Below are 16,460 nucleotides of genomic sequence, written 5' to 3' on the forward strand. Positions count from 1 at the left end.
ATGGACCCTAATCCAGTGACTGATGTCTTTCTAAGACATTTGGACGCAGACACAGATGCACAGGGAAGATGCCATGTGACAATGGAGGCGGATTAGAGCCATGTGTCTACCATGAAGGATTGTTGGCTACACAAGCAACGAGGTAGAGGCAGGGAAGGATCCTACCTTTGAGCCTTAAGAAAGAACATGGCTCTGCCGACACTGATTTCATGCTTCTAGCGTTCAGAACTACAAGAGAATACCTTTCTGCTGTTTTAGGCCACCAAGTTTATGGTAATTTCTGCAGCCTTAGGAAACAAGCACACCAAAGTCACACCTGATATCGTCCCCTGTCCCACCAGTGAGACACATCTAACACTTGGGGAGATGCTGGCCGGGTTGCTCTCTGCAGGCCCTTTTCAGTCCTGTAGGTAAATAATGATGGCCTTCATTATATCAGTCATCTTTACGCTTTGGCGTGATGTAAGTGTCAGCACCCCTATTTATAAAGGTGAGGAAAAGGCTGTTTGAACCAGGTTTGAGCAGCTGTGTCTCATCAATTCTGAACGGCACCCTGGTGTGTGCACCTGTACGTGCTGTTCGCTCCCAGGCTTCCTGGGAGCTCCAGGCTATGCAGAGCCCCCATGGGGGGCTTGCGGACCTGTCTCCATGGCTGTTCACCCGCTGCCTCTGGAATCACTGGTGTATCCTTTGCTGGGTAGAAGGCTTTGCTTGATGGTCTCTCAAGTCGGTTTTACTTTTTGATGAATTCATTTGGATCCCAGCCCAGAAACTGACTTTTTATTACCTTTGATCTCACCCATGGTCGTCAGCAGTTTTTAAACCAATAAAGTCCACGTTCCCTTGTTCCCCATTTCTGCACGTTGTCATAGGAGAACAATCTTTCACCTGCATCTCTATTTTCCAGCTATAGTGCAGATTGGAGAGTTATCTGCATTCTCTGCCTTACACTATCAGAACTATGTAGACATATTTAATTTGGATTTAAAATATTTAATAAACAAAATAAACATTTTAGTTACATCTTTTTTTTTATCATTGGTTGTCATTTATTTACATGAATTGTAATGCATGTTCTATGCAATGGCTGCCTCACTGCTAACAGCGCCCAAATGTCTACTCAGTAAATATTTATGGAGTGCCTTCTGTATGCCAGACACTATGAGTAGCTTCCTCACAATACCAAAGCACCTGCCACTAGGGATCAAAGGATACCAAAAGGATTGGTATCTCAGATAATGAGAACATTCCAAAAAGGGGACTATAATGGCAGCCTTACTCCTTACTGGCTTAGAATGGTGCTGGCCCATAGTAGGTGCACAATAAGTGTTAGTTTTCCTCTTCCCACAGTGTATGAGGATTCCAATTTCTCTACAGCATCAACATTTGTCTTTATCTGACTTTTTTATTGTAACCATTCTAGTGAGTGTGAAGTTATACTTCTTTGTGGGTTTGATTTGCATTTCCCAATGGCTAATGATGGGGAACATGTTTCATGTGTTTATTAGCCATTTGTATATCTTCTTTGGAGAAAAGTCTATTCAAGTCCTTTGACCACCTTTAAATTAGGTTGTCTTTTCATTATTGAGTTACTCTGGAAACAAGTCCCTGATGAGATATATGATTGGCAAGTATTTTCTCCCATTCCGTGGGTTATCTTTTCACTTTTTTTTTTAATGGTATCTTTCAAAGCACAGAAGTTTGAAATTTTAATAAAGTCCAATTTGTGTATTGTTTTCTTGCTCACGCTTTTGGTGTCAAATGTAATAATGCCTTGCCAAACTCAAGGTCATGAAGATTTATTCTTATGTTTCCTTCTAAGAGTTTTATAAATTCTTGCTCTTACATTTAAGTCTTTGGCCAATATTGAGTTGATTTTTTTGTATATGGTATGAAGTAAGGGTCCAATTTCATTGTTTTGCATGTGGATATCCAGTTGTTCGAACACCAGTTTGTTGAAAAGATTTTTCTTTCCCCACTAAATGATTTTGGCACCCTTGTGGGGAATCAGTTGAACATACATTGGTTTATTTTTGAACTCTCAATTCAATTCCATTGATCTACATGCCTACTCATATTCCAGCATCACACTGTCTTTACTATCATTGCTCTGTAGTCAATTTTGAAATTGGAAAGTGTGAATGCTCCATTTTGTCCTTTTCTCATGATTGTTTTGGTTAATCTTGGTCCCTCAAAAATTGTATGAATTTTAGAAACAATTTGTCAGTTTCTACGAAGAAGTCAGCTGAGATATTGACAAGAATTACATTGACTCTATAGGTCAATTTAAGGATTATTGCCATCTTAACAATATTCAGTCTTCTGATTCATGAACATGGGGTTTTTCCCCATTTGTTTAGATCTTCTTTACTTTCTGTCAACAGTATTTTATAGTTTTCAGTTTTATGCTTCTTTTATTAAACTTATTTCTCCATATTTTATTCATTTAATGTTATTATAAATGAATTGTTTTCTTAACTTCATTTTCAGATTAATCTGAAACACAATTGGTATTTGCATATTGATCTTGTATCCTGCAACCTTGCTAAACTCGTTTAGTAGTTGCAATAATGTTTTAATGGATTCTTTAGGATTTTCTACATACAAGAGATAGTTTTATTTCTTCCTTCCCATCTAGGTGCTTTTTCTTTCTTTTTCTTACCTAATTGGGTTGGCTGGAACTTCCAGTAAAATGTTGAATAGAAGTGGTGAGAATAAGCATCCTTGTCTTTTTCTTGATCTTAGGAAGAAAAGCATCTAGTCTTCCACCATTAACAATGATGTTGGCTATAGGGTTTTTGTAGATGCCATTTCTCCAGTTGAGGAAGTTCCCTTCTATTCCTAGTATGTTGAGTGTTTTTATCAGGAAAGGACAATGAATTTTGTCAAATCTATTGAGATCATTGTACTATCTTTGTTTTTTTATTCTATTTATATGGTATATTACATTAACTGATTTTTAACTGTTAAAACAGTCTTGCTTTCCTGGGATAAATCCTACTTGGTCACGGTGTATAAGTTATACTATATGTTATAGGATTTGATTTGCTAGCATTTTGTTGAGGATTTTTGTATCCATATTCATAAGAGATATAATTCTATAATTTTCTATTCTTGGAATGTCTTTGTCTGGATTTGGTACCAGGTTAATAGTGGCCTTATAGAATGAGTTGGGAAGTATTCCTTCCTTGTATTAGTTTGCTTGGTTGCCACAACAGAATACCACAGTCTAGTTGATTTAACAATAGAATTTATTTTCTCAGAGTTCTAGAGGCTAGACGAGTGAGATCAACGTGCTGTCAGGGGTGGTTTCTGTTGAGAGCGCTCTTCCTGATTTGTGGACAGCCACTGTCTTGCTGTGTCCTCGCATGGCCTCTTCTCTGTGTATGTATGTTGCTGGGGGGGGGGGGGCGGGTGGGAGGAGAGGGAGAGGGAGAGAGAGAGAGAGAGAGAGAGAGCGAGCTAGTGAGCATGTGTTGTCAAATTAAGGTCCTACCCTTAAGACCTCACTTAACCTTTACTACCTTCTTGTATGTAGTCACTTTGGGAGTTAGGACTTCAACATATGAATTTTAGAGGACACACTTCAGTCCATAACATTCCTCTTCTATCTTTTGGAAGAGTTTGTAAAGAATTGGTTTTAATTTTTCTTTAAATGCTTGGTAGGATCCACTCATGAAACCATCTGGGCCTGGGATTTCTTTGTGAGTAGTTTTGATTACTGATTCATTCTGTCTACTTGTTACAGGTTTACTCAGATTGTCTATTTTTTTTTTTTTTGAGTCAGTTTTGGTAATTTGTCCATTTCTTCTGTCTACATTCTTCTTCTATCTAATGTATTGGCATATGATTGTCCATAGTATTCCTTAATGATCCATTTTATTTCTATAAGATTGGTAGTTATGTCATCTCTTTCATTTCTGTTTCTGATCATTTGAATCTTCTTTTTTCCTTGCCCAGTCTAGCTAAAGTTTTTCAATTTTGTTATTGTTTCGAAGAGCCAGCTTTGGATGCATTGATTTTCTCTGTTGTTTTTTTAGTCTTTACTTATTTCTGCTTTAATCTTCATTTCTTTCCTTCTGCTTAGTTAGGTATAGTTTGCTCTTTTTTTCCCTAGCATCTTATCATGAAAGATTAGGTTATTAATTTGAGATCTTTCTTCTTTTTAATGTAATTATTTACAGCTATAAATTTTGCTTTAAGCACTGCTTTAGCAACATCCCATATGCAATGACTTTTATTTCCAGACAAGATCCATATATTTTCCAACATATAAGAATTGCTAGTTCCCCTAATAAAATCAAGTCTTAATCTTTCATTATCTGCATTATGGGAGGAATCCATAATGAAGAAAACATCTGGGTCTTGTGGCCTCAAATGTGTTACCCCATTGCCAACCTTGGAGGATCCACTGGTTTTTGTTACTCTAACAATTTTCTTTGTGCATGTCAAGATCTGTTTTGACCATATGTGGTATAAAGATGATTACTGATGGAACCAGGCACATGTGATCTTGTCTGGGACTGGAGGGACTAAAGACAAGGAATTCCTAGAATATTTTTCTTTTTCTTTCTATTCCCATAATCCTCCTGAACTTTCTCCTTAAAAATAAAACAAAACACCCCACACAATTTGGCCATAGGTATAGGTCACAGAGTTCAACAGGGAGTTCAAGCTTTAAAAGTATAGAAAATTGTGATTTACTTGAGTAAAGGGGAGCTGATGATGAGGTTGGCTGACTCTTCAGCAGCTTTACTCCCGCTGCACTTTTGATTGGCTCTTTATCTCTCAAATGCTGGTTATGGGGAGGACCGTGGGGCCAATCAGATCAGCATTTGTGTCCCCAGCTTGTTAGCTTTGGAGGAAGGACAGTACCCTTCTGTGTATTGAGACTAAAATTAGGGGGGTGGAGGGGGAAGCACCATTGCCCCTATGTCACCACCCAGGCCAAAGTGGTTCTCCTAACTCAAGGGCATTGTAACTCTTGGTTGATTTCTCCAAAGCATCCTGGGCCAAGTGAGGCTAGCGGTGTTAGTGGGCAAGAGAAAAGAGCGCAGGGAGATTCAGACAAGCTAGTAGCGACTGCTGGAGAGGCAACACCATGGAAGGAGAAACACCTTTGAATTTTACTTCCAAATCACCAATAACCAAATTAATCCCTTTCTTCTGAACACAGAAGGGGCACATCTCCCATCCCTTCTTTGTGATATGCTTTGTTGGTGAGACAAGTGTCTCAATCTGCTGAGAGTGAACTATTTGGGATTATGATATGGGGTGCATTCCTCCTCATCTCTCGTTCCCACAGGTAGTGGCACCCATGCCACTGAGGAAATGTTTGCCAAGATTGTCAGGTAGCCCCTGGACTTGCTTTCTGATCTCTGCTTCTCTGTCCTGCCTTCTTGCTTAGCAAAAACAGTCACCACTGAGGAGTGCCTGGCGAACCCTGTGGGCATGAACCGCTACAGCATGGACCCCTCCGCCTCCACCTTTAGCCACAGGGGCTCCTTGCCCACCTCTTCCTCGCTGTACTGCAAGAGACAGAACTCTGGAGATGGCCACCTTGGGGGAGTATTGGCCACCACTGCCAGTGGTCCCCGCTCCAGCCCCATGTCCTCTGGAGGCCCCTTGACACCTGGGCTGAGGCCCCCAGGCTCCAGCCCCAAGAGAAACGGGACCCCTCTTGAAGGAAACAGATGTGGTAATGTAATGCATGCTCTGGCTTCCCCATGACTTAACCTCCTCTGCCCTTGCTCTGGGATAACTGCATGTAGGGGGAAGGGGGTGGCTTCAGGGGGAACAATGATTTCTGAATATGGAACACTGGGAAATTGGAAGCCCTTTCAAGAATTTTTGTTGTTCTTAAAGGCAGCTAACTTCAACTTTTGACCATAAGTAAAGAAAATAGTATATAAGAACAGGCTAGGCTGTAGGAGTAAGTAGATTCCAAAATGTACAGTGGCTCAAATGCAATAGAAATTTATTTTATTTTTTTGTTCAAGAGTCCAAGGTGGGTGTTCTTAGGTGGTGGATGCATCCCAAATCAGGGACTCAGACTTTGTCCATTTTGTGGCCCTGCTATCCCCTATGGCCTCCATGTCCCAAACACCTACTGGGTAGAAAGGGAAAGAGTGAGTGAGGAAGGCACATACTCTTCCCTAGAGCTTGAGAATGATGCACGTCATTTCCACTCACATTTCATTGGCAAGAGCTGGCCATTATGCCACACTTAACTCTAAGGGAATCTGAGAGATGTAGATCATCTCTGTGCCAGGAAAAAGAAGAACCAGATGCCAATTAAGCATCTTTTCTTGCATAGTGGGTGACATTTGTAGGACACAAATACATGGGCAGAACCAGAGTTAAACAACATTTCCTTAATGCTGGTTATACTACCTTGTAATACCTTGTTGGGATGCAGTGCACGAAAGTGCTCTCATTCTAGGGACAGCTTTGTGTCTATTGTGAATTGTTTTGTTTTTTAAAATCATTTTCAAGCTTCAGTATTTCATTAATGAACAAAGGCTGTAAAGCATAGTGGATAATCCATGGAATATGGAGCCAGATGCACTGGGCTAGAATCATGGACCTACCACTTCCTGACTGTATGACCTTTTGCAAGTCTGGGTTTCTCGGTGCCTCAGTTTCCTCACCTGTAAAATTAGAATGATAACAACAGCATCTATCTCATAGGTTTGTTGGGAGGATTAAATAAGTTCACACGTGTATTTAGTGTCAGACCGAGGACATGGTAAAAGCTCGATAAAGATTAGCTGTCACAGATCACGTGAACACATCTCTCACCCAATCACAGCCCAGCAGCTCTGCACCTGAAAGCTGCTGAGGAGAGAAGGCCCCAGGCTGAGGAGTTGGGGAGTCTTCATCTTGCCCCTCTGCAGCCTCCCAATGGGTTGGCCATCTTCTTTGACAAGTCACATTTTTGTTCGGAGCCTTGGATCTCTCTACCAGTAGCCCTGAGAAGCCACAGTGATGAGCTAGTTTGTATGATCCAACATCCTCCATGTGTTCCCCTCAAAGACCTCCCCCATCTCACACAAGGCTCTCCTGGCTGAGGATAGATAGAAAGGCAGGCAGGAACGCCTTGCGCAGAAGGCAGTTCTGAGGAGCAGAGTACAGAACCCTCAGTCACGGGGGCTCTTGCCAAATGCAGAGGCACCCTGCAGACTACTTCCCAACATTGTCACATAAGCCATCAGCCATGCAGAAGATTCGAGTGGGCAGAGCCCATTTTCCAAAGGGGAGAGACATTGTTCTACCTGATTTTTAAGAACAAGAGAAGAGAACAAGATTTGGCACAAATCAACATCTTAAAGTAAATGAGGGGCAGCGTTTATTTCCTAGGCTTATCCCCAGAGTTTTTGTAGCACCCGGCATGTAGTAGTTCAATAAACATTCATTATCTCTGTGTCCCCTACCATGATGCCAGTGTCCTCATGTTGCCCCTGGTTGTCAAAACACTCCTCTTGGTGCCCCTCTGCCTTTTAGCTGTCTCTTCCTGTCAACCTCTTCTCCTCAACCCAGTTCCCATTTGCTCAGGGTGATCGCAGGTCATCGCCTGATTGAGTTGACTCATAATTCTAAGAGTGTTGCCATTTTTTAAAAAGGAGAGATTTACCCTGTCTTCTGGTCAAGTTGGTGGAGTATCAGGCCCGATGTCGTAAGTGTAGGATTTAAGCAATAAAAGGATGAAAAGAACTTCTATCACCACCTGAAGAATTGTCTGCTCCATCCCAGTCTATCTGGTACCCCTGGATGAGGGGAATCTTAGATCCTTCAAAGGGATCTCAAGGTAGCTTCCCTCCCCCGCTGGGATGCCCTCCTATCTATCACTCCCTCAACAACTCTCTTGTTCTTCATTTTCGCCTCCTCCCCAGCCCTTTGTTCTCCAGTTAGCTGTCTGAGGGGGTCTGCCTGAGGGGTGGCCCAGACCCTCCCTGGGAACCAACTCTGAGAGAACCCTCTCTGTTAGAGCTCTGGTTAACCCCCCAGGAGATCCCCACTCACTCAGGGCTTTGCCTCTTAGGATCTTGGGTAAAATCAGAGAGATGGAGCCCACCAGTGCCTGTTACCTTCCGCTCCAAGCAAAACACTAACTGTACCCTGAATACGGATTGCCTCTTTCACCACTTAGAAATATTAGTGAGAACTTTGATGCCCTGCGAATCCGAGTTGTCCATAATTAGCTGGACGCTTTGGGGCTTTGGGATGTTCAAAAATCACACACTCACCCACCTAGCTTCCTCATTTTAGCTGCAAAATGTAATGGTAGAAGTTCATTATTGAGTCTCTTTAGTATACTGAAGAAAAAAAAATTATTCACCCTTTGTAGGCACATTAACTCGAATGCTCCAAAGATTCCTTTAACCAGTGTGCTAAATGGAAACATAGATACCAGAAAGCCAGCCAGCTATGTCCACTCTAGCATCAAGATGTAGGAGGGCAGTGCCAGCATCTCTGAGAGAGGTTTCCACTGCTGCTTCCATCTCATTGGCCAGAACTTAGTCACATGGCTACCAACTGCAAGGGAAACTGGGAAATATGATTTTGTTCTAAGAAACCACGATCCCTGCTGGAAATCAGGATTTCTGTTATAAAGGAAGAAGTGCAAAAAAAAAAAAGACACTGAGTAGGTGACCGAGAGTCTCAGCCACACCTCCCCATTAGAAATGTTTGTTCCTTCCGATTCCTTCTGTAGCACTTTGTTCTCTCATCTCTAGGACTTTCTCTTCCCTGTCCCACAGTAGGAACCAGACCCTCAGCTTTGTGAGGTCCCTTGCTCATATCCAAATCCTCCATAGCCCCAGAATAGGAGCCTGCTTGCTTGAGGCACACACTAAATAACTATTTATTGAGCACCTACCAAGAGCCAGACACTTTCCATACATTATTTATGACTTCTTGCAAGTTGTATTTTATGATTTATTATAATATGTGCATATTATTATATTATTATATACAAGGTACAGATAAAGAAAGTGAAGATCAAGATAAGGTCATTCAAGTGTTGAGTCAGGATTTCACTTTAACTGGCTCCAAAGCCTGTGTCTTTCAAAATTACCCCAGGGATTTCCAGACTTTCAGTAGGCTTCAGGGGGTCCCTTCGAAGCTCTAGGGGATAGGGAAGAGGGGATGGGAGCAGACAGGACTCCCAACACCCTGCCCTCTTTAACCAGTGCCTCTTCACATTTGCAGAGCGGGGTTCTATGTATGCTTTGCTCAAACAAAGTCCGTGCAGCTAAACATATCTGGAACCCATGGAGATAAGCTGTGCTGAATCGAATGGCAGTATATTAAAGTAGGAGAGGAAACCATTGGCCTCCTTACCCATTTGTCACTTAACTGCCAGTCTGGGTGCTTGCTGTGGGCACTCTGGAGGGTTATGAAGTTTGCACTCCACCCTGGGAATTGCTCAGGATTGCTCTGGAATTGCTTCCCAAGTGTAAGTACTTGGTTTGAAGAAGCCATACCTCTTTAGGAGGGTTTGACCTAAGTCATAAACCCTGGAGGGGACCTAAAAAAGGATTTTCCCCTGTGGTGCTAATCAAAATGGTTTAAAATCACAGAATCCAGAGAACTGCATGAGGCTGCAGGCAGGAGGGTAGATATGGATGACATGACAAATTTCTCAGCCTTCTCTCGTGAGTACTCCCCCTGCCCCCTGCTGTCTTGATAGATCATACCTATAGCCCCTGCCAATGGATTCTGAGGGGATGTATTCACAGGACACATTTCCTTGGTTTTTGCTGATACTCGGGTAAAAATTTGAGAGCTCTTCCCCATCCAACATATAAACATCTTCTCCCACCCAACATGCAAGCATCAAGAGCTATAAAGTTTTCAGATAACAAAAGCTTCCTAACTTTTGCATTAAATAGGACATGCTGTAGAAGTCCCAACCACAATTAGGTCCAAGTTTCAGAATCAAGAAAGAACGAAAATAAAGAAGAAAGTAAAGCTTCCATAGGGTAAGGTGTTGGGTGATGGACAGAGAGACCATCCAATCAGAAAATGAGAATAGGGACAGCGCTCTATGTGGAGGGGTTGACGTGAGCAAAAGTGTGGCAAGGGCTTATTCATTGCAGGGAAAGAAGAGAGTTTGAGCAGAGATGCTGAGGGAAATCACCCTGGGAGATTTGGGGTCCACTTCAAGCAGACTGAGCTTTCATCTGTGGGAACCAGACATTTCTGAACAGGGAGGTAAGCTGATGACCATGGACTTTAGCAAGACAAACCTACTGGCCATTATGGAATGACACATCATAACAATAGGAAGCATAGTAACTACCTTTTGATTAATTCTTACTGGTTAATGCTTCACATCATCCCATTTAATCCTCTCAACATGGTAGGTGTTTGACAGGCAAGGCAACTAAGTCTCAGACAGCTTTTGCTCCACCTCAGCCAGCAGATACTTACTGAGCACACTATGCCAGAGGCTCGTCCCAGGTCTAAGGATGGAGCTGTGAGCAAGACACATGTGGGCCCTGCTCTCTGACAGTGTGCAATTCCACAGAGGCAGACGTTAACAATATTGCACAAACTTCATTACAACAGTGACTATCCCTCCAAGGAAAAATATGATGCTATGGGAGGATCAGCTAGGGAGGAGTCACTGAGCCTGCTCCAGGGAGATGGGAAAAGCTTCCCGGAGAAGTGACAGTGGAGCCAGCTGGACAGGGAAGCAGGAGCTGGCTAGGGAAGGACCGTGGGGAGGAGTGGCTGGAAGCTTCCTGGCAGCGGTCAGATTGCTTGCCCAGAGGTCACATGTCTGTGGTGGTAGAGAAGGATCCAGCCCAGTGTGGCCTCATTTTCGGCCTTTCGTCTCTCCTGTCTCTCGGGGCATCCTCTCTTCTCATGCAGCATGTCAACTAGTCTTGAAAGAATAAAAGAAAAATCTGATTAAAATTTGAGGATTGGTCAGGTGCTCTTCTGTCTCCTATCTCTCTCACCTCATACAGTCTTGAAAATTCTTACCACAGAAATAATGAAACACAACACTGTTTTAAACTACCTGATGCTACCCAGATTGTGGGCTAGGCTGGGCACCTCCCACACTCCTCATGGCCTTGTTTCCAGGAAGGGTGCCTTCTACAGGGACCAGGTCACTGGGAGGAGCTGAGAACAGATCTACCCTTCCCTGGCCTTCACCCCCATCCCCTCCAACCCAGATCCAGCGCTAGAGATGCCGAGAGGGCCCAGGGGACTCAGAGAAACCTGAGGAAGGACACTGAGGGGTCCCTTTTGGACACCGATGGGCTTCCCTTCAAGATGTTCTTTGTCAGGCTCCAGCCCAGAGCCACATACTTGATTCTTACGATACTCTTGAGCAGCAAGATGAAGAAACTAAAGCCCACGGAGAATGATTTGGGCCAGGAAGGGCTACAAGCTTGGCCATTGGTACTCTATTCAGTGTGCATTGCTCATGGACACACTGATAAGACTTTCTGATACACAACAAGGTGACTCCCCGGGTGTTGTGCGGGACAAACCACAACCATATCAGAGGCAGAGGAACCTTAGAGATTCTTCCCAACTCCCTTATTTCACACCTGAGAAGTACAAAGACACTCACACGGCTGGTGGGTGGTAGGGATTTTGACTCCCGGCTCATTGCTCCTTCCGTTCCTCCATATGACTCTATTGTTAGCTCAAAAGTTTTCTTTGAATTATGAATGAGCAAAAGGAAATTATGCATGTGGTTGTGGGCAGGTATGAGACACAGAGATTCAAAGACAGCCGTGCAAGTCCCTGTGCCGTGAAAATGCCCGGGCTTGCTTTAAACACTGATTCGTAGGCATTTATTCCTGGTGCACTCGAGATCGGCTTTAGAAACAACCCCCACCTCCTTCACCTACACATCCATTCACAACTGGGTTTCACTCTTCACTGAATCCGGCAGCTCTAGTGAAGGGACATGACATACACAAAGTTCTCTGACATGGAGAATCCTGCCTTCCCATAAAGGTGTTTGGCGAGCACTTTGCATGCCCTGGTCCCTTAGAACAAGATTCTTTTCACATCCATCATGTCTTCCTGCTGTCCAATCACATCCGCCTGGCCTGGCTGTGTCAGGCCGGACCCATCTGTCTTCCTGACACATTCACAGCCACTGGAGGGGGGTTAGCGTATTTATTATCTTTGTGAGCACAGACCACTGCAAAGGCTTTACAAACCTGCCACTGGAAAGTTCCATTTCTCTTCCTTCTAGAGCGAGTTTATGTGCTTTGGATCTTGAGCAATTTCCAAGGTGTGGCAGGCTTCCTGCTGCTCTCTGTCTTGTATGACTAAGAGACCCCCTCAGAGAGGCTCCCAAGCCAGGCCCGGCTGGTGCCATTTCATCCTGGAAAGGTGAAAAATGCCCACAGCAAGCACCGGGGCCACTCTCCAACTGGGCCGCCTCCCTCCACAGCCATCACCTGGAGAGCCTCCTCAGTCAAGATGATCCCGCCCCTCTTGCTCAACCCCTGGCTGTGACCACTAGGAAAGTTGTGCCCTGACCTTGCTCAAGGAGCTTGGGCTCCCAGGGATGATGCTGTGAATTGGTCTGGTATTCTTCTTTCCTGTCAGATACAGGAAACTTGATTTGACCTCTGCTCTGATCACTCTAAAATCATTCTTGGCACCAAAGGCTTGCAGCCTTTGTAATCAGAGCATCTTTTATCACCCTGATTACCACCGAAGCACCAATGGGGCAGGATGGAGGGCGAATATGATTTCTGTGATTCCTCATCCCCATGTTGAATGCAGATGTCTTTAAATGCAGTGAAATCATCTCAAACAAGCATGCATCTGCATTCAGACGGCTCCGGGGTGCATTAACAGTTTCCCGGCAAAATGCCCTGTGCCAACCCACGTTCGGGGACCCTCCCAGGTCCGGCAAGGAAAAGGCAGGAAAAATCTCAAAGCAAATCCAGTTCTCAACTGAACCATTATGGTTTTAGGGCACACTCGGCAATGTGATGTTGTACTTTGCTCAGCACTAATGGAGAGCTGTGCACTTTTCGAGCATGTTTGTGGAATGAATGGGATGGGATGGGGGGAGATGAAAATGATTGTCCTCAGGAAATTTAAATCTAACTGGAGGTTATAGACAAGCGTAACTGCAGTATAAGGTGGAATGTGGAAAGCGTCTTGAGAACAAAGATGTGGGGGTTAAAGGCAGAGGAATGTGATGTCCAGATGGCAGGACACAGAAATGCTGCCTATGAAGGGGTCTGCCTGGGTTTTGACGGCTGGTGGAGCTTCTGTGGAAAGGAGGGAGGGTATGTGCTTCTAGAGAAAAGCCAAAAGCCCTGGCTAAAGATGGAGAAGGGAAGCTAGGGAGACATTCTGTCAGTGTGCCCGGATGGGAGTGCGCAGGAGGACAGTGGAGGCAGGCAGGGTGTCTCCCCTCTGTGGAGTGCCTGATGCATGGTAGCCCTAGGGCTTAGGCCTAATCCCATTTCAGTCTGACACTTGCCCTTCCTAAAGGACAGTGTTGCCATTTTACAGCTAATGAGCTGAGTCATGGTCAAATTGGTAGCAGTGGGTGGCTCCAGGGTTTGTTCCTAGGTCTCTCTGGCACAAAAGCGCTTCCCCTCTGTCTCAGAAGGAAAGATGTTATTATAAGAGAGTCCTTGACCTTGAGCTACAGTATGGACTCTGGAGTCAGTACATAGGCAAGGGGCACAGACAGGGTTGGGTCTACAGAAAGCATTGAGGCAGCAGACAGTTTTGCCCAGAAGGAAGAGAGCCCAGGGCAAGGATACCCATGGAACCCATCGCAGGGGTTTGGGTAAGAGGATCTCCGATAGGGGCAGCAGGGTGGGAGGGAGGATCCAGTGTGAGAGGCATCTTCCTAAGAGCTTAAGAATAATTAAAGGTGGGGAGCAAATAAGGGGCAGTAGAAGGAGAGGTAGAAGTAGAGACATCACTGTGGTTTCAGAAACCTGACGGATAGGAGGAGAACCTGGTGCTGGAGAAAGAGAAGGAGTTAGTTTGGGACATATGAAAAAAGTCAACCTCTAGATATGGCCAGGCATTCGATTCGTTACTTTTTTCCTCCTTTACTTGTCTTGTACCTTTTACTCTGCCATGTGGAGGATGCATTTCAGGAATGGTGCAGGTCATGCAATAATCACGTATCAAGGACCAGCTCGGGACCAGGCACAGGATTAGACCCTTTGCTGTCAAGGAACTCTCATGCTAGTAGGGGAGACTGGGGCAAGTCCTCTGAAGAGCAGGGGGCCATGGAGGCACTCTGTGCCTGGGGCAGTGAAAGGATGTCTCCTTTCTGCACATGCAGAGAAGAGGCGCCTCTCACAGCGGGATTCCCGGCACTGGCAGCAGAGACCCAGAACGAGGACCAAAATGCACCTCGGTTCTCCTATGTCTTTATGTCTCGGTGTAACCAGGGGAGGCAGAAAGGATCTGAATTCTTTCTGGCCTCCTAGCACTGTAGGGGCCAGTTTGGACGTTCAGCTTATCAAGCCTTCTCTGGTCACCCGGCTAAGGAGGTCCAGGGCTCACTGAGACAGAACTGAGCAGGAGGGTTTTTTTTAAAACTAACATGGACCAGAAGCACAGCCTGTTGAAGGAGATCCATTTTCTAACGCTTTACTCCGTGGGAGAGCGGAGGTCGTTTGCAGGGATGGGAGGGTCTGCCTCCAGAAGTGGCCTCCCCGTGCTGCAGGCTGTCTCTCCCAGCCTTTCTCTGTCACAGGAGGTCACTCAGGCCACAGCCTTGGACTAAGGGCCAGGTGGGGGCAGGCAGCACCAGGTAGGCACTGAGGCCATCATCCCGGTGTCTAATGTCCTCCTTGTGTGTGCTCACCCGTCCAGCCTCAAGCCCTTCCCCAGACGGACAGGATGCCAGGCGGCCCCGGAGCAGGAACCCCTCCACCTGGACTGTGGAGGATGTGGTCTGGTTCGTGAAAGACGCTGACCCGCAGGCTCTGGGGCCTCACGTGGAACTCTTCAGAAAGCACGTGAGTACTTGCACGCACATGGTAGGCCTGGCCTGGGAGGGGGCCGGAGGCGGGGGTGGAGGGAGCATGGAGGAAGGGCGAGGTTCAGGGAGCTGCAGGCTGCAGAGGGGGACTGGTCTCAACTAAGCCTCGGGCCACCACTCAAGGGAGGCCAGATGGAACTACAGGCTTCTCACTTCGTTTTGTTTTTAAGAAGGGGTATTTGTCCCATCTGTTCCCTCATTTCGGCCGTTATTAGGAGTGCCTGTTTTCCTGCCCATCCATCCGTCTGTCTGCGCATTCAACAGACATTTATAGCACACCTACAATATGCCGGGCAAACTGTAACCGTGCCTAATAGTCTAAGCTGCTTTGAGGGTTCAATGAGAAAATGCACGTAAGGTGTTCAGCACGGCACCTGGCTTATAGTTAGCCTTCAGGTAGCAGGTATTCTTAGAACGGAGATTCTAGAATATATATTTAAGAGATTCTGAAATATTATAAATATGGAAAATAAAAGAAAGGTAATAATTAGTACTTCATCTGCCAGGCTTACTATGTCAGTTTTTTATTGCTGCTAGAACCAATTACCACAAACATCTAGCTTAGAACAACACAGATTTATTATCTTACAGTTCAGTGGGTCAGGAGTCTGACGGGTCTTGGCGGGCTGAGATCAAGGCGTCTGCAGGGCTGACATTCCTTTCTGGAAGCTCTAGGGAGAATTGGTTTCCTTGCCTTTCCCAGCATCTGGATCCACCCTCATTTCTTGGCCTGTAGGCCTCTGCCCTCATCCTCAAGTCCAGCAACATCAGGCGAGTCCTGCCCAGGCTGCCGACTCTAGTTCTGTCTTCTGATTTCTTCTTCCGTTTGTAAGGATCCTTGCGATGATGCTGTCTCTCCCACCCGGTAATCCAGGATACCCTTCCCCCCCATTTTAAATCCAGCTCATCAGTAGCCTTAATTCCCCCTTGCCAGGTAACCTCACATACTCACAGGTTAGAGGAGTAGGACGTAGACATCTAGGGGGGAAGAGAGGGAACATTATTCTGGCTGGCCACATTTACCATGATATTCTCCTTCTTGTCTCTCACTTTTGTTTGGTGATTCTGTCATAGAAACCATACTCTCAGATCTGGGGAGACTTCTGCTCTAACCCGACACTCACATTTCATTAGGGATGATATATATATATATATATATATATATATATATATATATATTTAAGTTTATTTATTTATTTTGAGAAAGACAGAGACGGCATGAGAGGGTGAGGGGCAGAGAGAGAGGGACAGAGAATCCCAAGAAGGCTCCACACTGTCAGCATGGAGCCTGATATGGGGCTCAAACTCCACATGGACCATGACCTGAGCCGAAACCAAGAGCCAGACGCTTAACTGACTGAGCCACCCAGGCGCTCATTAGGGATATATTTAACATCGCTGGACAATGGGGCCTTGAGAGCAGGGACCATAGACTGGGTTATGTGAAGACAGA

The 16,460-nt window shown here is 45.2% G+C and overlaps 1 protein-coding gene across 8 annotated transcripts in view; it reads left to right on the forward strand.

The window, feature by feature from the left end:
- SCML4 (Scm polycomb group protein like 4) overlaps positions 1-16,460 on the forward strand; it is a 124,239-nt gene that overhangs the window by 94,237 nt on the left and 13,542 nt on the right. For 6 of the 8 annotated variants that reach the window (XM_053222403.1, XM_053222402.1, XM_053222404.1 and 3 more), the window contains 2 exons: positions 5,408-5,698; positions 14,839-14,984. In XM_053222403.1, the coding sequence (XP_053078378.1) occupies positions 5,408-5,698; positions 14,839-14,984 (437 nt within the window). Of the gene's footprint in view, positions 1-1,250; positions 3,389-5,407; positions 5,704-14,838; positions 14,985-16,460 lie in introns of those variants that run through there. The other 2 variants (XM_053222406.1, XM_027057153.2) reach the window with 2 other exon arrangements.

This window comes from Acinonyx jubatus, chromosome B2, assembly GCF_027475565.1.
Source record: "Acinonyx jubatus isolate Ajub_Pintada_27869175 chromosome B2, VMU_Ajub_asm_v1.0, whole genome shotgun sequence".
Classification (NCBI taxonomy): domain Eukaryota; kingdom Metazoa; phylum Chordata; class Mammalia; order Carnivora; family Felidae; genus Acinonyx; species Acinonyx jubatus.